The sequence below is a fragment of the Echinops telfairi genome, unplaced genomic scaffold (genome assembly GCF_000313985.2).
Source record: "Echinops telfairi isolate 266 unplaced genomic scaffold, ASM31398v2 ScPeMD7_3;HRSCAF=10, whole genome shotgun sequence".
Lineage (NCBI taxonomy): Eukaryota > Metazoa > Chordata > Mammalia > Afrosoricida > Tenrecidae > Echinops > Echinops telfairi.
The window spans coordinates 40,441,194-40,465,690 of NW_022103899.1; the positions used below are offsets into that span (position 1 = coordinate 40,441,194).

At 37.3% G+C, this 24,497-nt stretch overlaps 1 protein-coding gene across 1 annotated transcript in view; it reads left to right on the plus strand.

Annotated features, from left to right (window-relative positions):
- VWC2L (von Willebrand factor C domain containing 2 like) overlaps positions 1-24,497 on the plus strand; it is a 191,696-nt gene that overhangs the window by 22,657 nt on the left and 144,542 nt on the right. Inside the window, exon 3 of the mRNA XM_045296823.1 lies at positions 15,006-15,135. Within this exon, the coding sequence (XP_045152758.1) occupies positions 15,006-15,135 (130 nt within the window). The remainder of the gene's footprint in view (positions 1-15,005; positions 15,136-24,497) is intronic.

Genomic DNA, 24,497 nt, shown 5'->3' on the forward strand with positions numbered 1-24,497 from the left:
TGTCACTCCGTCGCCATCTTCCCCTTCGGGTTCCTCTACATTGTTCTGTCAGCGAGTTTTCCTAACCTGCCCTCTTGACCTGGGAGACTCCTCTGAGGACTAACAGAAAGGAAACATACTGCGTTGGTGGGTGGTCTCTAGGCTCTTTTCACCCAGGTAAGTTTAAAAGGGCAGCTCGAGTTTCCTATTTAAATGTGTTGCCCCTGTCCCTGTTACAAGAGCAGTCCTGTTAAGTCATGTCTCTTCAGGCACTTCTCTCCAGTGAGTACAGCTTTGCTCTTTGCATTGGTGGATAATAACTTATTAACTTTCCACTTACCCGGAATTCTCAGGTGAACTAGATTAGCAAAGATGAGAAATTTTTCAGTTTTTGATACCTCATGTATTCTGCTGTGACTATGTTACAAGTCAAATAAGTCTGCTTAATTTAATGTGACATAATAGATACATTTAGTGTTCTATTAATAAGTGAACCGTCCAATTACTTAAGTATTTGGTCCATTCATACAACGTTTCTAATCATTTTACACAATCTCTCATTTGATTTCATCTTGAAAAGGTCTTCAATATACCTTACATGTGAAGTGGCTTGAGGGCTTTGCAGAAATAAATAAGACATACATCTGACCCACAAGGGGCTCTTAATACACCAAAAGGAAAAGAAAAAAATTAATACAGGTCCCAATAAATGAATGGTGGCTTGTGAGAGCTGCTGCTAAAACTCAAAGGGGTAATTCATTCTGTAGGGTTAAAGGAAGCTACCTGAGGAGCGGCCACCTCCGTGCATTGAGAAGATGTGACACAGACTTGGGAAGTTAACAAAAGTTAACGGAAAGCCATGCTCAGAGAAAAGTGAAGTAGTCCAGTGCTCCAGCATAGAGCACAGAGCCTACAAGGAGGCCACAAAGAGCAAAGCCAAGGAGGAGGGAACTTGGGGCAGCTCACTGCATGAATGACAGGCCAAGGGTCCTGAGCCAAAGCCTGGAGAGCAGAGAGCCACTGGAGGGCTTTGATCAGGGCAGTGACACCTCCGACAAGGGATGGCCAAGGGTTCTGTGAAATATTTAACACACGCACACACATTTATTCAATTATTTAAACTATGAAGTATTTTTGTTCTCCTCTTATAAATAAGGAAACAGAGTCAGAGGACCCTGTGGACTTGTCCATGTCACATCAACAGAGCTTGTCAATTCAGACACCAATGTTCTTTCTACTGTACCCTGCCAGTTCCCTTCCCTCCCTACCCTATAGCAGTTACACAACTAGTGTGGAAGAGAGGACTGATTTTCCATTGGAGAGTATCCCTAACTGATTCTGGAATGTGTTTGCAACTGTAAGGCTGACATGTTTCAAATTTAGTCTCACGTTTTGGAGAGAAATCCAGTACTTTGCTAACATGACGGAATTCTTTCCTTGCGAAGCTCATGTTGTTTCATTTACAAAATGCACAGGGACTGGAAGAAGTATGTATCCAAGTTCATTCCCACTCATGAAACAAACAAAGCCTACATTTTGAAGTCAGTGAAGACAGACCTGCAGTGTTTTGGGGTTTGATAGTGTTTGGGGAAACAAAAATATTTTTAAAGAATGTCTACATTGGTGAAAAGTAGAAGCAAAAGGAAGAAAATTCAGACCTTACTAATGGTTTTGCTGTGTTAGAAATGTAAAGACTTTGACCATAACCACAGTTAGAAATCCCCAGTGTTCACCAAAAGAAGCATCTTTTATTTACATTGAGAGGACAGCAACAGCCCTTGGAAATGCCACTTATTTCTCCACATATTAGTTCTATTGCCCTTTCCTAAGTATGCGGGGAAGGGAAAAACAACACTAAAATTGCTCAGTATAACTTCAATTTTCCCCTAGCATTAAAAAGAATATTCTACTAAAATAGCAAATCTTTGACTTCTGAGCTTTGGAAAGCTTCATTAGAGAGAAAAAGAACAATCAGACAGAATCTTCCTTTGTTAATGAGACTCAGGAACATCCACATGGAAACTAGAAAATCCTAAGTCAAGATTCCAGAAACTACATGCTAAAGTTATGCTGCTAGAAATCTTTTTGGGGCAAAAATCTGATTAAAGAATGAGGTTTCATCTCGCAAATAAGGATCTAATTACCTATCTCAAAATACTGTCCTGTGTCATTCTCAATATAACCACAATTTGAGCTCAAACACTTTGCTATATTTCAGAGAAGCAATGCAGATTACTTTCAAACTCCAAAAGACATCTTCTTCACAGATTCAGTAATTCCAATAGCTCTTAATGAAAATGATTTGACCACAACTTAATAAAAATATGAATAATATACCCCACGAGAAGCATACATTCACTGAAAATGGACAAAGGGGAATGAAAGAACTAGTCAAGTAGAGAGAAATGACAATAGTAGTCGTTTCATCAATGCCACATGGTTTACAAGCTCCTTTACATATTTAATTTCCTTTTGCTGTCATAACAATAAGATGAGAAAGCCAAAACCCCAAACCAAACTCATTGCCAAGCTGATTCTCCCTTACAGCAACCCTAGTGAGGGAACTGGCCCCTGGGTTCCCAAGGCTGTAATCTTTACAGAAGCAAATGGCCGCATCCTTCTCCCCCAGAGCCTCTCCAAATAAACCCCACAACCCTCAAAATAACCCTTGTTATGCTCCCTTGAGGAGGGGCGTATGGTTTTGAACTGTTGAACCGCTTAGGGCTTGAACAGCCAGCCCCTAACCACTAGGCCACCAGAGGTCAGGGCCACCAATGAGTTTGAATTGCCAACCTCTCTGTCAGCAGCCAAGGGTATAACTATCGCATCACCAGGGCTTGTTATGAAAAAGTTAAAACTATTAATAATTTACTAATATGAACTCCCTTGAACAACTGAGGAAACCAAGATTCAAGTGGTTTAAGTGACCTGCCCAAGGCAAACAGAGAGTCCTGGTGGCACTATCAATTCAGCATTGGACTGCTAACCATAAAGTCAACAGTTCAGGACCAACAGCCACTCTGTGGAAAGAAGACAAACACTGTCTGTTCCCATACAGATTCAATGCCCCAGAAACTCTATGTAGGATCCCTATGCATCTCAATCAACTTAATGGCAGTGTTTTTATTTTCTTGTTTGTTTGCACGGGCAAGGCAGGTAAGGTGGGCAGTTAACAAGGTAAAACAAACAAAAGTGTGTAATAGTTTAGTGGCAGGAATCAACTATCAGGCCTGCTTGTTCCACACAGGGTACAGCCAGATCTCACTGAACACCATTACAAAAGGCAACTACGGCTGTGCTTTGCAAAAAAAAAAAAAGATACACACTACAGTAGAAAATTTATCAAGATTTTACATAGTCAAGTTTGGAAATAAAATACATATTTGTTCATACTCTTGCCTATAATCCATGGCAATTCAATTTTGTAGAGTTGGTAGGTGAGCCATGAAGTAAGCTATAGATATATGTAGTAAATAAACTTTTAGCTTCAGAAGGAGTTTGCTGTTTGAATTAAAAATATATTGAACTATATTTTGAATTAAATATATTTTGAATTAAAAATATGTTGAACACATAAGAAAATTGATAGTTTGTTATTCTCTCCTCATAGACTGTAAAAGAACATATTACCAGCAAATGAGAGAAAAGGGAGATTTCAAATTTTAGGAAATATTTGTCCAGAGAAATATCTTTCTACATTCACTTTCTTTCTCTGTTTCCTGTGGGATAGGACTGATCTTCCATGATGCTTTTCAGCTGGAGAATTCTTAACTGGAGTATTATCTCCCATTCACATACAGCCCTACTTTAATTCTGTCGTAGATGACTTGTTCTTTAAGTGACTTCAACAACTTGCCCTTTTCAATGTCAATAGGAAAAAATTTCAAGTTACATCCTTGCTCACTTTTTCCCTGCTGCAGAAATGGGTGGCCAGTGGAACATCCCCAGCAAGAAGATATACAAGCGCTGTTTAAAGCCAGCAACTCCATGGCCAAGGACCTTTTTAATACCCAAACCAACTGTCCATCTGGTTTTATCAGTGAAAGACTTGTGCTGTTACCTTTCTAGGCTATTTCACCAGTGTTGATGTGATACTTTAAAAAAATTACTTTATCTTTAATCCTCTAACCTTTGTTTCTACCTAAGGGTGTTCTTTAAGGATCTTAGGGGGCAGTTAGAACATCATTTTTTCTCTTAAATACAGTCTCTCAAGAAGTGCAGTTTGCCTACCCTGAGAGATTGTGACTAAAATAAACTATTTTGCTTACATTTGTCTTTATCCATATTTTAACTTTCTGAACACTAGCCTTCATATTTCAGGGGGAAATGTTTTGCATTGTCACAAGATAGTTCAAAACTTACAGAATAAAATGACTCTATACATCAAGAACATATTGAAATTGGCAATGTGTAACTGTAGAGTTAGTTGCCTGCCCTTAAAAATGTATGCCAAAATCTTAAGAACAATTCAACCAGAAAATATTTTTAGAGAAAAGTAAGATAGTCATATGTTTTGGTTATTATGCTGCAACTCTAATAATCTGTTTTGTGGTTGATAATTAGTAATACCAAGATTGGGTGTTTTATCTTTATCATACACACACAGTATAAGCAAATAAAAAGAGAAAGATAAACTCAAATACTTCCATTCTCCAGGATATTAATACCATCAGGTACCATTCTTATTTTACTATCCTAATAAAAAGTAATTTGTGTAAAAACAAATTTTAAGCTATTTTGATATTTTAACCTCTCATCTAGATTGGTATTTACTGAGAGCAGGATAGATGCTTTCTATGCTTCCTTTGCTTTACATACATGAAGCCCAAACAAACAACATATCTGTTGTCTTCAAGTTAATTAATGCTCAAATAACACTATGTGTTACTGAGAAAAACCACTCTATGGAGCTTTATGGCCTGTCATCTTTCTGGCAGTAATTTCCTAAGCAGGCCTTGATTCCATTGAGCTGCTTGGTAGATTTGAACCACCAGCTGCTAAAATGAGCTGCCAATCAGACACCTCTGTGCTATCCTGGGACCTTCCTATATACTGCCTTGTATATGACACAGATCCAGTGTATACATTGATCAATCAAACCATTTGTTTGAGAATGCATTTTATCTAAGTTCTCAATCTTAGTTTATTACAGATCACTATAGCACAAGGTTAGCGGTTGGAAGCCACCCGGTGCTCTGAGGGAGAAAAATGAGATTTTCTGATCTCATAAAAATCTAGAGCCTATGAATCCCAATAGAGCAATTTTACTCTGTCCTATAGGAGAGGTGAGGAGTCAGAATTGACAGAAAGGACTAAGTTTATTTGGGTTGGTGGCGCTGTTGTGTAAGCTAACCTCAAGGTCGGCACTTCACACCCATGTGTAGCTTTGTGAGAGAAAGTGAGGTTATCTACTCCCATAAATATTTATAGTCTCAGAAACCATATATAGAAGGTCACTGAGTTGGAATTTAGGTTTGGTAAATAAAGCTATGTTGATCTTTGCTACCGCGGAGCAAGTTAAAATGCATGTGTTTTCAATAAAAATGAAGTTGTTTTTGGACAGATATTTTGGAAATAGTATTTCAGGATGTATTAGCAAAACATCAGCTCCTTCAAAAATAAGCATAAACAGTGGTTCTTTAATGCAATACTCAATTTATACCACTACAAATATTTGCTGACCATCTAAGATGGAAATAAATAAACATATATACATCAGATTTTTATTTGCTTCAGCAGTATTAAAATTTGCAAAGAAGTTACAGCTCTATACCCATAATTTGCTATGACTTACAACCTCCATGCTCAAGTTTGCATCAATCAATAGGGCAGATGAGTGAAGAGGTCACCACATCCCATCAGAAGCTGAACTCCAGGGAGCATTTTAATCAATGAGGAGATGAGTCTTCTTTCAAATGATCGTGAATTTTGGTTAAGACCCATTGGAACTGTTGATTATTAGGCGACAAGAGCTGCAGGCCAATCACTGGCTCCAGGAGTGACTGAGGGTGCTAAATGCTCTTGCATGTTGTAATCTAATGTATATTTTAATGAACACTGAGATTCCTGACAGGCATCAGCAACTTGAAATGGAGTCTTCCAAATGCCTCATACAGTTTGAAAGAAATGAGATTGGTTCCATAAAGTGATGAAATTTATGCCATGAATTACTTCCAGAAGAAGACTGAAAAAAAAAAAGAGAAAAAGCAGTATATTTTCCTTTGTTGCAAAGGATCAGATTTTTAAAATAGTTATTTACCGGCATCTTTTTAAAAAATGAAAGTTACACTCTATTCCTTTAATAATTTTCCCCATTTTAAGCACCACATGGGCATTCAGAGTCAGTAACACTTGGTCAAAAGGTAAACCACTGACACATCAGTGTGCTGAAAGTTGGCACTTACCTAGGCCCTACTCATTTATGCGTCTATTTCTTTCACCTTCAACAATAGTTACCTCAAGCCTTCTAGGAATCAAGTTTTGTTTTTTCTCAGACAATTCAACTTGTGGTTTTTTTAAAAAACATTTTATTAGGGGCTCATACAACTGTTATTGCAATCCATACACACATCAATTGTGTAAAGCGCATTTGTACATCATTCTCAAAACATTTTCTCTCCACTTAAACCCCCGACATTAGGTCCTCATTCCGCCCCCCCCTGCTCCCCCCTCCCTCATGAGCCCTTGATAGTTGATAAATTGGTATTTTGTCATATCTTGCCCTGTCCGAAGTCTCCCTTCACCCACTTTTCGGTTGTCTGTCCCCCAGGGAGGAGGAGGTCACATATAGTTCCTTGTAATCGGTTCCCTCTTTCCTACCCATTCTCCCTTTACCCTCCCTGTTTCACCACTCACACCACTGGTCCTGTAGGGCTCATCGGCGCTGGATTCCCTGTATTTTCAGTTCCTATCTGTACTGGGCCGTGTACTCTAACTCATCATTTAGAAAAATGGATGTGCTTGAAATCAGGCTTGACTAAAGCCATTGTGCTTAATATGCAACCTGCATTATTAAGTGAGGCGAGCTTTTTCTCAGGCTCTTTAGCAATTCCTCAGGACGTACTCTTGGCCACGATTTAGTTAGCATAGTATTTTCTAGTACAATAAAAGTCTGAAATCATCTCCTGCTAGTCTAGTCAGTGGAGTGCTTGAAGATTTACTTACCTTGTGATCTGCACAACAAACCATTATGAATTTCAAATCACCTTTAGAGAGTGAGTATACATTCATTGGCATCAGATGGGAGCCCAAATCATTGTTTTATGACTCATACTCAACCACCTTTTCCCTCAAAGAACCTTATAACATTTAAATAAAATGCACACATCTCATGGGATAAGGATCTGTCCCAAGAATGAGAAACACAGCTGAGATGCCCAGATATATGGCTTAATAAATGCTAAAATACAGATTATGCCTACGTGGTTAACAAAATATATTGTCAGTTAATATTTATTATAAATCCATTATTGCCAAAATGTCTTCTAGATGCTGAGGACACTGCAAAGAATAGTCCATTATAGGAAGCTTATAATCTATGGGAAATACAGCTAAGACGAGATAAATAAATATAAACAAATCAATGAGATAATTTTAGAAACTGATAAGCACTGTGAATGGATGATATAATGGATGATATAATGGAGAGAGAGGTGGAGGGTGTTATGTGGGTAGTCAGGGAAGACTTCCACAAAACACTGACATTAGTGTCAACAACTATTGATTCTATGAGTTTGCTATGATTACACTTGGTAAATGAAGAAGTTAAGGTTCAGGAACATTAGGTGATATTCCCAAGGCTCTGAAGTTCATATGTAAAGGATCAGCCTAGGATCAAGCACTGTGGTGACAGATGCTTACTTTTAACAACCCTACCAACATTGCCCAAGCAAAACTAGCCAAATAAACAATGGTTTTATAGTCTTCTGAATTTCAAACTCCTGGGTCTATAAGAATATTGACATTTTACACTTCACCAAGTTAAAATCATAAAATGTGTTTTGAATCAGTATGTCCTTTATTACTTTGAGTTACATTTTCACATTTTTTATGGCAAGCTACTTATTGTTGGGTGCCATTGAGTTCATTTTGACTCTGTGACCCCATGGAACAGACTGGAATTGTCCCATTGGGGTTTTTCAAGGCTGTACTCTTTCTAGAAACAGATCACAAAGTCTTTTTCCTGAGAGCAGATGGTGAATTGCCTCTTCACACACTCTACAAGCAATGCCAATAAACGCCTCCTTATAAATAAAGATTATGATGTGAAATATTATTACTTCAACCAAATGTCCAGGATATCCTCAAGTATGGATCAATAAATCTCATGCTATTAACAAAGAAAAACATTTGTTTTCTATAAACATGAGAAAGGTGTAATACGGCCATTATTGACTCTTCATGATGGCCATTTTGTTGTTGTTATTGTTGAGTGCCCCCTAGTAGGTACCAGCTCACAGTGGCCTTGTGTGCAACAGTGCAAAACCTCCCTGGGACCTGCACCATCCTCACAATTGTTCAGAGGCTGGAGCCCATGCTGGCTGCTCCTGTGTAAATCCATCTTGTTGAGGGGCTTTTGCTGTGATGTCCTTTTCCAGGGACTGGAACTCTGCTGACAATGTGTCCAAAGTATTTGAAGCCAAGTTCTTGTCATCCATGTGTCTAAAGAGCATTCTGGCTGTGCTTCTTCCAAGATTTTTCTGTTGACAGTCCATGGCATTTTCAATATTCTTCACCAACACTGTAAGCCAGATGCATGGATCCTTCTTAGGTCTTCTTCAGTCAATACCCAACGTTTACAGGCACACCAGGTGACTGGAAATACCATGGCTTGGGTCAGGCATACCTTAGTCCTCAAAGTCATACCCTTGCTTTGCAACTCTTTAAAGAGGTCTCATGTGGAAGATTTACCCAATGCAATGCGTGATTAGAGCCCTTGATGACTGCTTCCGTGAGTATTAATTGTGGATCCAAGTAAGGCAAAATCGTTGACAACTTCCATCTTTTCTCCATGTGTCATGATGTTGCTCAGTGGTCTCATTGTAAGGTCTTCTTTACATTGAGTTGTAACCTATGTTTAAAGTTGTAATCCTTGATTTTCATCAACATTTGTTTCAAGTTCTCCTAACATCCAGTAAGCAAGCTTGTGTCATCTGCATATCATGGGTTGTTAAGAAGCTTTCCTCCAATCCTGATGCCACATTCTTCTTCAGCTATTCCAGGTTTTTTGCTTATTTGCTCAGCATACAGATTCAATAAGTATGAGGAAAGGATAAAACCCTAATGAACACCTTTATTGTAAATCATGCAGTATTCCCTTGTTCTGTTTGCACAGCTGCCTTTTGGTCCACATGAAGTAATGGAATTACTAGTAATGAAGCAATCCACTAGTAATGAAGAATTCTGGAATTCCTATGCTTCTCAAGGATACTTTTAATTTATTATGATCCACATAGTCAAATTCCTTTGAATAGTCAATAAAACACAATGAGATAGTTAAAGTTTATTGTGCCAACCTGGCCAATAAACAGATGTGGGGTTAATTGAAGGATGGAGAGATAAATGGCTCAGTGAGCCTTACCTTTCAAGTTCTCGGGCCTCTTGCTTTCTGACAGTAGGACCAGGGTGCAGCTGCCTTAGCCAGTTCCCAATGATACCGTTGTTCCAAGTCCTCTTCTAAATCTGAACTGAATTTCTGACAGCTCCCTGTCCATGTACTGCTTCAACCATTTTTGAATAATCTTCAACAAAATTTTACTTGCATGTGATATTGTCTTAGAATGTTTGCATTCTGTTGGGTTATCTTTCTTTGGAATAGGTACAAATATGATATCATCCAGTCAGTTGGCCGAGAAACTGTCTTCTAAATTTCTTGGCCTAGAGGAGTGAGTGCTTCCAGTGTTCCATAAACTTCCTGAAGCATTTCAGTTGATAACCCATCAATTCCTGGAGCCTTGTTTTTGGCTAATGCCTTCAGTGCAGCTTGGATTTATTCCTTCATTGTCATTGGATTTTGCTCATCTGATACCTCTTGAATTTATATATATTTTACTATATTGCTTTATTTTGCCTTCTCCAGATGAATTTTGAAATTTTCTGTTCGACTATTTTATTTCTTCAGTTATTCCATTTGCCTTAGCTACTCTATGATTAAGAGCAAGTTTCTCTTCTAACATTGACTTTGACCTTTTTTTCTGTATTGTTAATGAACTTTTGCATTCTCTGTGCATATTTTTTATGTCATCCCATTACTCATTGGTTCTTTGTAATTACTGTAAAATGAATCAAATTTGTTCTTGAAATCTTCTAGAAATTCAGGTAGCATACACTCAAGATCATATTTTGAACTTTAATGTGTATTCCATATGGGCAAGTCCACATATTTCATCACCATTTTGTGTTGTTGAAAAGTGGTATTTGTGATGAAGATGTTCTTGACCTTGGAAAATTCTATCATGTGATCAGCAGTTTTTGTCAATCACCAAGGTCATATTTTCCACTATTATTTTTATTTTTTCTAACTTTTGCATTTCAATTGCCAGTAAGTACCAGTGAATCTTAACTGACTGCTTGATCAATTTCAATGTCCTGCTACTGTTCATGAGATTCCCCATGTCTGAATGTGCTCCACTGTCATTCATCATATATTTTGATGGCTCATTCCTTAGGCGTGGACAGTCTGTTCTATCCTTGTAGTACATTCTTATTCTAGAAGCTCCGCGGAAATCAATAATTCACTTTGGTGACCCTGCTGGTATTTGAAATACTAGTGACATGATTTCTAGCATTACTGCAACAGCAGGCCACACATCATCCAAATTTTACAAAGACAGTTGGTAATTCTAGAATTATCCTAAATCATTGCTACTTTTCAAGACACATTTTCCAATTTTTGAAAAAACAGAACATCCCACTGTTTCTAGGATTCTGTTATCACCCTTGCAATTCCCCAAGAACTCTAAAAAAAAAAAATCACTGTGACTTTGGGATTTCTATTCCAACATCTTTGGAAGACGCAGATTACCTTGTCGTGGTTCCATTCTTATACCACAGGGAATAAAGTAAATAATAGGCACCAAAACCAAAGTTTCATAAATGGCTCCCATTTTCTCCATTAATTTTAAAATATCAAAATAACTATCTCCAGCCAAAAATTCCTTATTAATCTATAGATCACTGGCATATACTTGAATTTGCCATACAGACTATGTGTTTGACATAATGCTCTTAATCATATATTCAAAATTAACATGTTGAGGAGTTAGCACATTTATAATAGAAATACTACACTTAGACCATCTAAAATATACATTAGCAAATAAACATTGACATAGATCTAAATTTCAATTTAACCTTATGAAAATACATATGTAGTGAGTGCTATTTATGTTTTTAAAAATTTTGATGAAAATACTCAGTGAACATTCTTAGAAACAATATTTATCCTATATAAAACCTGGGGATAATGTAATTTAATCATTCAAAACCAATTCTAGCTAAAAAAAAAGCCACATACTGGCCATCTTTTCCCATGTTCCCCTAACATGTAGCAATGAATTTTTTCTCCCAAGTTCTTCTTCTGGTTATTCTTCAGGCCCTTTAAGAATAGCTTTATTTTTGAATCTGGTTTTATGAGCACATTTTTTCCAGGTTTGAGCTATAGATTTCATATTGAAGAATTTGGTAAAATAAAATCTGTACCAAACCTAGAGCTTAAAATGTAAACATATATTCAAAGCAGCAAGCCTTTCAGAGGATTTTACACTGTGCACTGAGAAGGTTTTTAAAGCTTGAACTTCATGTCGAAGGGGCAAACTGTTCCCTTTGAGGAGCTGCTCGCAGTCTGAACAATGTCTCTTCAGAAATGCAGGGGAAGGCAGGGGCAATGGAGAAAGTCAAGTTGGGCAAGCGGGCGAGAGAGGTGTCAGAAGTGTTAAGATTATTAAAGGAAAGAGGGTTGACAAGCCTGAAGAGACACAAGGTAGCTTTACCAGGAGGTCAATGGGTTAAATTTTATTGAGTGTTTCAAGTAGAGGGGATGGAGGCAGAAGATAAGAAAAATCAGATTTAAATTGAGATGGATTATTTGGAAGGAAAAGAAATAACAAAAAAGAGAGACAGAGAAAATGCCGTTCTCTTCAGAAGAAATTGTATACTAAGAAAGAGAATGCAGTATGTGGAAAAGGCCCGCCCTAAGGTTCTCCCTCCCACTGCTATCAAGTTGATGTGGATTCATAGCGAGCCTACAGATCAGGGGAGAACTACCGCGCGAGTGGCCGAGACTGTAATGCTCTACAGGAGCAGAAAGCCCCGTGCTTTAGAAGCCAACAATAGGTAGAGTGGGATATTTTTCTTTCCAATTGATGTTTCTCATTGCTCAATATGCCTTCAAAAACTGAGAAGGAGTATTATAATTGCCCTTCCTTATTTATAATTAGGTCTTACTCATCCCCAGCATGTTTCTTGGGATTCTGATGTCAACCTACCCACACACATCTAGCCATTACAGGTGGACAAATGCTAAACGTTCTTTATTGACCATTGACTGTTAGTGTGTCTCCCAGATACCTGCAAGTATAGAAACAAAGCTTCAAGGTTGAGAATATGAGAATCCAGGTGTCTCTAATTTTCTATTCATTCACATTTGGAGAAAGTAAAATAAAACAAAACTAAAAATTCTAAGACATCATAATTGTGCTTTGTTATCATTCGAAGTACCTAGTTTTTGAAATTTTCTTTCTTAGCAGGGAATTATTATACTTTATGAATTATCCAGTTGTTAACATTTATTTCTAAGAATATAATCTGCATACAAAAGTGTGCAAATAACTTAATCAGATGAGGATACACAGAATGGGTATTCTTGCTTTCAAGTGTGCTCTAGTAGTTAGGCTACATGAATTTAAACCTTCCTCCTGCCTCTTCTGCCTATAAGACCTGGTCAAGTCCTTTAACTTCTCTCAGCCTATTTGGTCCTCTATTAGCTCATCAATGAGATAGGGATGTTATGAGTTGGCATGACTGGATGGCAGTGAGTTTGTTTTTGGTTTTTGTTAGCGATAAAGCCAACACTTCCTTAACAGGTTATTATAAGAAATATGCATTGATATAGATAAATTTCTTGGCATAATGCCTAATAGCTAATAATATTCAAAAACATTGCTTAAATCATAATATTATTCTCCAGAAGTCTGGTTAAGGGATTCACTATCCAAATCAATCTTCCTCAAAGACCACAGATTTTTTTAAGGGAAACATTTTGCATGGAAAATGTAGTGATACTTTGGGATTTTTAAGCCCAGATTAGTCCAGTCCAGATGTCCAGATTAGCCCTTCCTTCCACAAGATGTGAACCAGCAAGAACAAACAAGCTCATCAGTTGAAGGGCAGCAGATGGAAGGGCTTACACCAGCAACTCCCTCTTCCCAACACATTGGCAGTAAAGCCATCCCAAATCTTCACTGCACCGCAAACGTCTTTGCAATATACTGGGGGAAAGGAGATGTCTTTAACAATTTTTCTTGGAAATCTATGACATCTCAATTGGCCATGTGATATAAAAAGAAGTAGTCACAATTTTCCATCTGCTACATGTTTCCCCATTTGATAGTTTCTCCATTAAATAATGTGCTGCAGTATTCAATATTGTCCCCAACTAAGATTATTCTCAGTGGAAGAACTTCATTAAATGCAAAATATTGCCCTAAAGTGCTTGAACACAACTCATTATATGATGAAGGGCTTACCTGTACCTTTCAGGGAGCGTATTGAACAAGTTAAGAAAACCTAAACCTTTCCTATAGATCCTATAGCTAATTCCCAGGTCCTTGCTAAATTTGACAATAATATAATTAACTGAAAGCCTAACATTAGTAAAGCAGAGAGGAAAGATGAAATGAAAGAAACTAATCATTAACTGGAATAGTCCACTCCCACAGACCACGTGGGCCAACGACCATTGAGAGTTCCCCCAAGTCCAAAGCCAAGTAACAAGAACTGACACGAATTATTGACAGTAGCCATCGGCATAAGGGAAGAGGGCTGCAATGGGCACATTTGGTTGTCAGGTGCCATGACATAGAACTGGAAGCAGAATTTCCTGAGAACAAATTACTTATTTGAGAAATATGGATACTCTATAAATTCTGAGACCTCCACATTTTTATGTGGAGGATTCCAGAATTCCAAACCTCTGTTTCACGACAAAGGGTAATAAGATCGGATGTATTCAGAATGAGATAGTCAAGGAATGACCCCTGGTTTCCATTATTTTGTGGTGTAGAACATTTCTAGGAAGACACAGAAAATCTCAAATTCACTCTTAATTGGTAAGTACTATAAAGATAAAAATTGATTCCTACTTTTTAGTGTTTTATACATTTTTAATTAACCATTTTCAATTCCACTTTTAAGGTTTTTGACTACTACATAGTGACTTTTAAGTCAATTGGTTTTAGTTCATTCATAAAAGCAAGCAAGCAAGTGAAAGCTAGTCACTAAATATTTCAAGAGGCAGCACTTAAATGTTCAGATGCCAAATGCATCCTCTCTGAAATTCACATCGAAAAAATGCCACTTAACGTCTCGGTTCGCTTGAAAGGGAGTTCACATAAAGGGTAAGGCCGCCAACCCACTGTTTTATGTCCCAGTTCTTTCTTGGGAAGTACAATGACAAATGGCAAAAACGCGTCTTCCCTTCCTGTTTGTCAGAAGAAGGGGTAGCCATCAGTACATCTGGAAAGTATACTAGGTGGTTGTCCAAACACATCCTTGGGATGTAGGAACACAAGGCAAAAGAAGAGTGCTGCCCAGGTGTTTACGCTGCCCGTGGCAACCTCCGCAGCATGTGGCCTGTGTGTTTAGGTTGCCTTCCCAGGGAGGAATGGTCATGTCCAGGGCAAATGGAGTTAATGTAGCCAAATCAATACGAACAGTGATGGTTTTGTGTTTTTTTTCTTCTAACAGCATATGATTGTGCAATCATTAAGTTATAGGAGAAAAGGGGCTAATTTTAGATTTGTTCCTAGCCCTCTCCATGCGAATGGTGTCGCTGTGAGCCCAGCAATGAAGTGCACTGTGTTGTAGCAGACTGCGCAGCTCCCGAGTGTGTCAACCCAGTCTATGAACCAGAGCAATGTTGTCCTGTCTGCAAAAATGGTAAGACCATATTGCATTAGCTTTCAAAGAGGGGTTAGGGCAAAATACAAAACATACACCACTCAATGCAAGAACCCTCTAAGATCTGCCTCTGGCTTTTGAATATGGGCCTGGCCAATTCCTGTATTTCTCCCACCCTGACGTGAAAAATAAACCCAATAATGGGTGAATGTCCATTTGGGGATTTCTAGCTCTTGTAAACTGACATTGTTCGGACCCCTATTATTCATTGCTGATTTATAAGGAAGATATTGGAAAGACAATGGTACCATCGTTTTTTGTAGTGATTACATTCTCCCCTTCTCATAGTAGTTGATGAGGCAGCACCTCATTTCACAGTGCATAACCCAGGGTAGAGAGTGGGTTGAATGCCAGGTAGTCCACTTTGGGAGTAGACAGGATGCTAGGTTTATAGCTGAGTCATTAAAGAAGTGCAAGATTCAACTATGAATGCCCTTAAATTATGTAGAAAGATTAGAACATTTAAGGCTTTTGTACTAGACTTTTATTGTAGCAGCTCAATAATTGCTAGAGGGAGGAATCTGGCTTATACAGTGATGTTTCTTTTCCTAAACCTCATGCAATGGGGAGTCTGAAATTGCTACAGACCCTAAATACTCAGTATCATGGTGATGTTACATAAAAGTCACTATAATCCATGAGCCCCAGATAGCATACCAGCTGTGTTAGGCCAGGTTGACTAGAGAAACAAATCCAGAGACAACCATATGTATAAGAAAGAGTTTTATATCAAGAAATAATCATGCATCAATAAAACATCCCAACCCAGTCCGACTCAAGTCCATGAGTTCAATATTAGTCATAAGTCTGACACTAGTCCATAAATCTCTCTTCAGACTCACACAGCCACATGCAATGATGCAGAATGCAGGAAGACCACAGGGCAGTGTGTGCAAAGTCTTGTGGATCCAATGGTAGGGGAAGCATCACAGGGCACTTGGAGGTCTCAGTGTGGCTTATCCATAGGAAGGTGAAGGCGGAGAGAGAATGGCCTACCTACAGAGAGTCATTTATTTCTATGGCACCTCCAAATGAGGCCATCAAGCTGTGACCTAATTGACAGCTTAAGCTGTACCCTTATCTTCTTAGATTGGCACAAAAAAAAACAACTATCACAACAGCAGAGCCAGCAGTACACACAATATAGTGGCAATATTCAAATGAGGGCAAAAGTGGGGAAGCTTCAGTAGGGAATACTCCATAAATGCTCACACTTGGAGCTATTAGCGACTTGAAAACATGGTTTTAGTTCTTACTCAACTCAGTTCTAATGCTGAATCCCAAACCCCTTTCTTGAAATAGCAGTGCTCATTTCCCACATTTTGCTCTGAATGGGTCATTTTGTTAGCTCACCTACTATATCATCCTTGGTGGATGGTGGATTAGTAGAAGGAGGTATCAGAATACGTAGATAAAGGTAAAACAAAAACAGTGCTGCATGTGTTTGTAATAGTTGGGGAATTTTGTTATCTTCCTCCTGAAGGACTCATGAAGAACTCTGATGGCATCTTTCCTGGCACACGTTTTTATTATTTATAGTCTTATAAATCCATTGAGTTGAATATTAAATTGTTCATCTGGCTTCCATTTCTTTCCATCACCACTTTCCCCTCTAGCTTAACTGACTTTCTCTGTCAATGTGAACATTATTCTGATTAAAGGCGGGAATAAATATTCTTCTGTAGTTTTAATCCATCTATTATATGCAAAGCTATCAAATGTGAGACTTGAAATGTTTTCAAAAATTGTAAGAAGTTGGAAAAGATACAAGGAAGAACAAAAAAGATATTTGGATGGTTGAGAAATGGGGCCTACAAGGACAGAGTAAAGGAGTGAGCATAGTTTGTCCTGGAGAAGACAAGGCTCAGGGGAGTCCTAAGAGTCACAAAGTATATGGATGGTTAGTCTAGAGTAGAGAAGAATCTATTATTTTTCATTTTCTCCAAGGACAGAAGGAGGGGAAAAACCAGCCACCCAGTCAATCTTTGAAAGAAGGATCAACCAACGTTTGAGTGAATACTTTTTTTATCTTCCAAGAAGCACCTGTCTAAAAGGGTCCTTGAGATGGCTTTTTTAGGGCACTTGCTAGCCTTGTCTCAAACTTAGGGTAAGCACAAATGTGTTTGTGGTTAAAAATCTTGCCAAGATGAGTCTGGCCCAACTCGATGACAGTGAGTTTGAGTGTGTTGAAGACCATAATTTTAGAGTCTAGGTTTTACACATGCATCTTCCACATCGACCAAGGCATCACCAAAGTGTTGAGTATACGGAGTCTGAGTCAAAAATTTAGCCAGTCACTACAGACTAGTCACATTCAGCAGGATGTCACCCAGGAGGACCTTATTCATTTGTATCAAGTGCCAACATAGAAATGTGTCTTCTAATGAAACCCACTTTGTACAAATATTTCTAACAAATGGGTCTTCATTGTTCATAATAGGATTGTGATCCCTGCTGAACATATGTTGAATATTTAAGGTTTATGAATTGTCCAATTTTTTCATCTATGAAGTATCACATGAAGATACTCTGTTCCCTCTTGCTACTTCAAAAAGAAAGTATATTTTTATATTTTAGTAAGTGAAATGACCTGACTTAGAACCAGAGAAAATATCAACTCTAATTCGGACATGAACATTATGAGATGTTATCTTCTTTTATTGAAATACCTTTTTTTGCCCCAAAAGTAAAGAACAATCTTACCAAAATAACATAGCAAGAATCAACACAGTTATATGAATGTCTTGACTACAAACAGACTGAGCCCCTGGGGTTGCTTGCTTCCATTCTAAGCCAGACACAGACACCAGGAGACCAAACTTGACCTACTTGTAGAACTTGGGGGGAGGGGGATATCAATTTTGACAGAGTGTATTTTAAATTTATAACATGTGAGAGGCTCTTATTCTAAATGAGAAGATTGATTTGCCCATTGTGAAGTTCTAGAGAATGTTACTATTATCTTAGATTAAGATAAAATTGAAAAGATAAAAACTAGCTTATGGATTTAAGGTATGGGTAATAGATTTTAATTGTTCATTGTCATCACATTTGCTGAAATCATCATAAATATTGATTACTTGGGCAAGCAAATAATTTCCCAATTTCATTAATTTTTATCATCTTGGCCAACAAATAATTTCCTTTTACATACTAAGATTGATTTTTCTGCCTTCCTGAATTATAGCTTTCTAAGAGCAAGAAGCACTGAACATTTTAAGTGAAAGTATAATGCTATAGAATCTGCTACATCTAGCCTTAAGACTCAGGGTTCAATTAGTATTAAATTCTTTATTCTGAGATTATTTAAATGTGAACAAAACAAGGAAGCAAAAATACAGGAGCATATGTAGTTTTCCCAGAAATCAGTAGTTTTTATTCTTAAAAAAAAATCACATTTTTTAAGAATATGAAGTACAAGGTAATTTTTCCTTGATAGAATAATTACAGCCTCTCTTTATTCTTAAAAAATATAATTTACGACAATAAATTTAAAGACATTATGTTGCTAGGAGTTTTCTCTTATAATGTAAAAAAAAAGAGAATTTAAAATGTCTGAGTCTCAACGATTATCTCAAGAAGATTTGTAATAGTTATCAATAAATATAGACAAGTCAACCATAAAATGTGCTCTATTCTTATTAAATGCAGTTGGGCCCCAAGAGGGTCAATTAGTCTGGATAAAGTAACAATATTGTGTAAAGAGGTTCATGGCTGTGCAGAGTCTATATGACATACAAATCCAAAGAAGATAGGGTAACATTTCTTTGGTGAGTATTGGAGGAATTGACACAAGAATTTATTTTCTTTAAAAACGAGTAAATATTTACTACTCACTCTATACAACTACGAGGTCTAGTAATCCAGATACCTTCCTGGAAAACAGTATTTCTAGGCTCTTTTCTTTCCCAACGATTGTGTTATGTTAGTCTATCTTTCAGCCAATGGCGCTTCATGTGGATTAATAAACAGTCTTACGGTTTTTGTTTGTTTTTGGTTTCATGTTTTTGTTTTGTAATTAAAAAATAAGTTAGCACAGTATCTGATTAAGGAAATCATTCCAAGAGGGGTGTTATATCAGTAACACAACTATTTGGAAACTGGCTATATGATCAACTGATAGAAATTGGTTATATCACACATTAAGCTGCCAACTTGCAGGACAGCGTTTGAATCCATCAGTCACTCCACAGGAGAAAGAAGAGAACTTCTGGCCCATCAAGATTGACAACCGTGGAAACCCAAAGGAGCAGTTCTAATCTGTCCTCTAGGGTCTCTGTGAATCAGAAGCAACTGAATACACTGCAGATACACATACACACACGTGTATGTGTACATATATGTGTGTGTCTGTATACATACACTCATACATTATGTATCATGCTATATACCACGTAGTTCTAATTCTTGCTCTGTCACCACGCATTCTACTTCCCAGCCAGTTCTTTATGTTGATAGGAGCCCTCACGGCACAGTGGTTAGGCCTGGGCTGCTAATCAAAGGTGAGCAGTTTGATCCCACCAGCTGCTCTGTGGGAGAAAGATGGGCCTGCTTACGGTCATAAAGAGGTGCCATCTCAGAAACTTCCAGGAGCAGCTCTATCCTGCCCTAGAGGGTCTCTATGAGTTGGCACAGACTCAATGGCGGTGAGTTTGGTTTGGATTTACATATGTTAATTTTTCTATCCCAAGTCATTAAAAATCGATGTATATGCAATTCCAATTATCTAAATTAAAAATAAAACAAGGGGTGGCCATTAAATGTTTGAGTATTTGAGCATTAAAAAGTCTAGCATGCCATCACCTGGTTAGTCTTGTTTTCCCTATAACATACAGAAAGTCACTTTTATTGTTCTGAGAAAAAGTCACTTAATTATCATAAAAAAGGGAGTACCCACAAAACCCCCCTCCAGAGCATTTTACTGCTGAGTCATTCTGTCCTTTCTAACTAAAGTTTCTAACAAGCTACTTTCTATCCAAAATTTAAACTTGTGTAACCGGAATTTAAAACTGAAAGGTCTTGTACTTTGTTGACATTTATGTACATGACAGTCATTGCATTTTAATAGTGAAAATTTTGCAGACAATGTAATAGGCTTTCAATGCAGTGATGAATTACAATGCAGCTTTTAAAATTCCAAATTGTTAGATTATTGAGTAAAATAAGCAAACAATGTAAAATAGAGTACATATCATTATATATAATATCTTATATATCCCATACACCATAAAATAATGTATATTATATGTGATACATGCATTTTGTTATATTTAAAATATTTTATTTTAAATAATGTGCAATTTTAAATAGGCAAAAAGATATTAGATTTGTTCATAGAAAAAAGACCAACCCAAAGTGAATGTACAGTAGAATGAATGTTAAGAATGTTTCAATTATTAGTTTTTTAAAATAGTAAGAAGCTGAAGGAATGAGAGAAAAGGACAAATCTCTTTCACACTACAAATATTTACAAATTGAAAATAATCATACTAGAAAACACAAACAATTCACAAATAAAATGCAATTATTCACAAATATTCAGAAGTATTGAGTCTCGCTGGTTATCAAATTGGATAATTTTAACTTCTTAAACCTATTTGTGGTACTTTTGTAAATAAATAGGAAAAGCTCTGAAAGAAAACACCAACATTTTAATAATGCTTCAGTTGTTATAAGAGCAATGTAGCTGTAGACGTGAGTCAGGCCTTTTCTACTAAATGAAATTTACACACGTGTTCCAATTTTTTTTTTAAGTTTCTATCAACTTTTTAAAGAAACTAGAATTCGAATATTATTTAAACACTACCAGGAGGAAGACAAAGAAGGAATTACCACATCTACATCTATCTCTATCGATAGCCATAGATGGTAGGTTCAGTAGTCTGCAATGTTGGCATAAATTAACGACTGATATTGTGAGATGCCATTGAGTTGGCCACTGCAAATACATCTGTGAACACGATAGACCAGATAGAGGCAAATAAGGAAAACGTCTCACGAGTGCGGTCAAGTTGATTATAATTCATAGCAACACCAAGTACAACAGAATGAAGCCTTGCTTGATCCTGCCCTGTCTTTGAAAATGCTGCTGTGTTTGAGTCCATCGATCCATCTTGTCCAGGGTCTTCATCTTTTTCACTGGCCTTCTGCTTTACCAAGCATGGTGGCCTTGAACGGGTCGGTCTCTCCTCATAACATACCTAACATGCATGACTCAGTCTCACCGTCCTCGCTTCTAAGGCTGCGCTTCTTCTGAGACACAGTTGTTCTTCTGCCAGTCATGGTGCTTTTCATTTTCTTCACCAGGAGTCCTGGTGGCAGAGCGGAAGTCTAGCAATTTGAAACCAGCCGTGAGACAGTTTCAGAAACCCACAAAGGATAGTTTGCTCTGGTCTTAAAGGCTTGCTATGAATCTGAATCAACTTGATGGCCGTGATTTTTATTTTTTTCATCAATAGCATAAATAGCATTGAATATTCTTTGTCTTCCTTATTCAATGACCAACTTTCAGAAGCATATGCTTTCAGAAGCATCGAAAATACCAAGGGACACCTTGTTCCTCTATGAAAACATCCCAGCCATAGCCAAATACCTTGAAGTAAAGAGTGGTTGGGCTTAGTTCAGGAACACAGGCTTAGAGAACCGCAAAGCCTATATCACAGCATAATTAACAAAGAAAATGCTCTACTGCCTAGGGTCTTAAAATTTTGTGAGTGGCCATCTAAGAGCTCTCCCCATTTTGGAATAAAAAAATAATGAGAAAAGTTAGACACACGGAAACAATCAGTCCAAAAGATTAATGGGGCCATAGGAACCTTAGTCTCTACCACTTGAGACCAAATAACTAGACGGGGCTTAGGTACCACTACATACCACTCTGAAATCGATAACATAGGATGCCCTAGATAGAGTGGAAGAAAAATATGGAGCAAAGCTCATCAACATGAAAAAGACTATAGGCTTGTTGGTCCAGATAGAGATTAGTGGGAGAGGTGAGACTGTAGCCTTAGTCATTTTCAGGTCTGAAATTAAACCTACCCCTCTGGCTCCATTGTTAGGTAAGCAATAGGCGGGTCTACAGGGTTAACAATAACACTAGGGAAGTACACACACTGAGGAAAAATCAACAATTGAAAATAAAAAGAACAGCATTGACCCAAGGACAAAGTTCAGAAGGCAGGGAGGGAGAGAAGAGAAGGAGGCATGGGAACCTAGGAAGGAAGGGACACGAGTGACGTCACATTGCAGGGACTGCAAGCCATGACAGAGAAGGTGTGGGAATTGTTGAATGAAAGACTGATTCGTCTGCAAACCTTTGCCCAATTCACAAGAAAAATTTTTAATGAATTTTAGATTAATCCTTTACTATAAAATCTAAGATAAATTTCAAATTCAACAGAGATTTAAATATAAATAATTTTCTTCAAAATGTACAGGAAGAAACACGGTCAAGTTACTCCATAATCTCATATTAGCTAGATTAATACACACACACACACAAATATGCACACGCACCATCTCCAGCAAAACAAGGAAGGTAGAAAAAGCAAATTAAAATCTGGGTAAGAAATTACTCTTATCTCCCCAAGGATTATAAACTACTGGCAGGATTGCATAATATCCCACAGAACTATCCTAATATTGACTTGAAAAAATTTCAACAACTCTGTAAAATAAACCAAGGACTTCGCCAGATATTCTCTTTTAAAAATAAAACACTAAAGGTCTCAAACCTCACAAAACTGTTCAAATTCATTTATAAGAAAAGAAACACAAATAAAAGGCTGAGATATCTTTTTTTAAATTTAGCAGATTGGTCAAGGCCTTAATGCTAGATGAGTCACTGCATTGGTAAAACTGGTGAACCAGGCACTCTACTATAGTGCTTCCATATGCCACCTGGATACAACCCCCATGGAGGACAATTTAACAATATCCAGCAAAATTAGACCTGAGGACTCAATTTTACACATATGCAAAATGAGATATGCCCAACATTATCCATTTTCTACATTGTATTCTGGGATTTCACATTGATGTGCAACAGAGTATTCTGTAAACAACTATAGACATATTTTCTTTATCTGCATAATCCCTCAATAGTTAAAAAACAGATCTCTTCTTTCAAATACTAAATTAAATATTCTCAATGAGCTTCCAGTATAGGGTAACTATGAGTTGGAATCAAGTTGGAGGCAATAAGTTTTGTTTTGACGTATGACTTGCCTTTATTTAAATCTCAAATAATAGATTTTTAAATTTTAATTTTAGATACTCAAAAGTTATGAAATTCACAATATATTTAGTGATCAACAGGTGTCAGGCTACTTTAAAAAACATTTGAGTAAAAAAATCAGATGATATATATTAATTACTAAAACTTGTTAGGAACTATGTCTTATAAAACTAAATCAGGTTTCTGAAGGTAAAATTCATTTGTTTGCTATTTTTGTAGTGTATAATCTAAATGAAAATCCTACCAAATTTTCTGTGATATGTTTTTTCTTTTTTTTAATTAAAAGATCATTTTATTGGGAGTTCTTCCAAATTGTATAACAATCCATACATCAATTATAGCAAGCATATTTGTAGATATGTTGCCATCATTCTTTTCTAGCCATTTACTTTCTATTAAGCCCTTGGTATCAGCTCCTCTTCTCCCCCACCCGCCCGACCCCTTGATACACTATAAATATTATTATTTTCATATTTTACACTGACTGTTGTCTCCCTTCCCCCATGGTTTCTGTTGTTCATCCCCCTGGAGGTGTGGGTGTGGCTAAGTGTTGACCATTCTTAAATAAATTGAAAAGATAATGCTCTATTTCACATGGGAATTCTAAAGTCATGGAAAAGAATGCATGTAGCCAAGGGAGGACCTGCTGGGGGATTTACCTTACCAGCTAGATTAAAATCAGATTTGTAGTTGTTAAATGCCATTGAGTTGCTTCCATACACAGCCATCCTGTACAATGAAAAGAAACACTTCCCTAACCTACACCATCCCCACTATCATCAACATGTTTAAGCCCATTATTTCAACCACTGTGTCTGTCCATCTCATTGATAATATTGCTCTTTGCGCTGATCCTCTACTTGACCAAGCATGATATCTTTCTACAGTGACTGGTCTCATCTGGTAAAATGTACAAAATATGTAAGACAAAGTTTTTCCATCTTGGATTATAAGGAGCATGCTGACTGTACTTGTTCCAGGAAAGATTTGTTTGGCCCTCAGTTTATAGTATATTTAATATTCCTCCCTAACACCATAATTCAAAGGCACCAGCTCGTCTTCAGTTTTTCTTCTTCATTTCCCAGTAGGTGCCACCAAGTGGGTT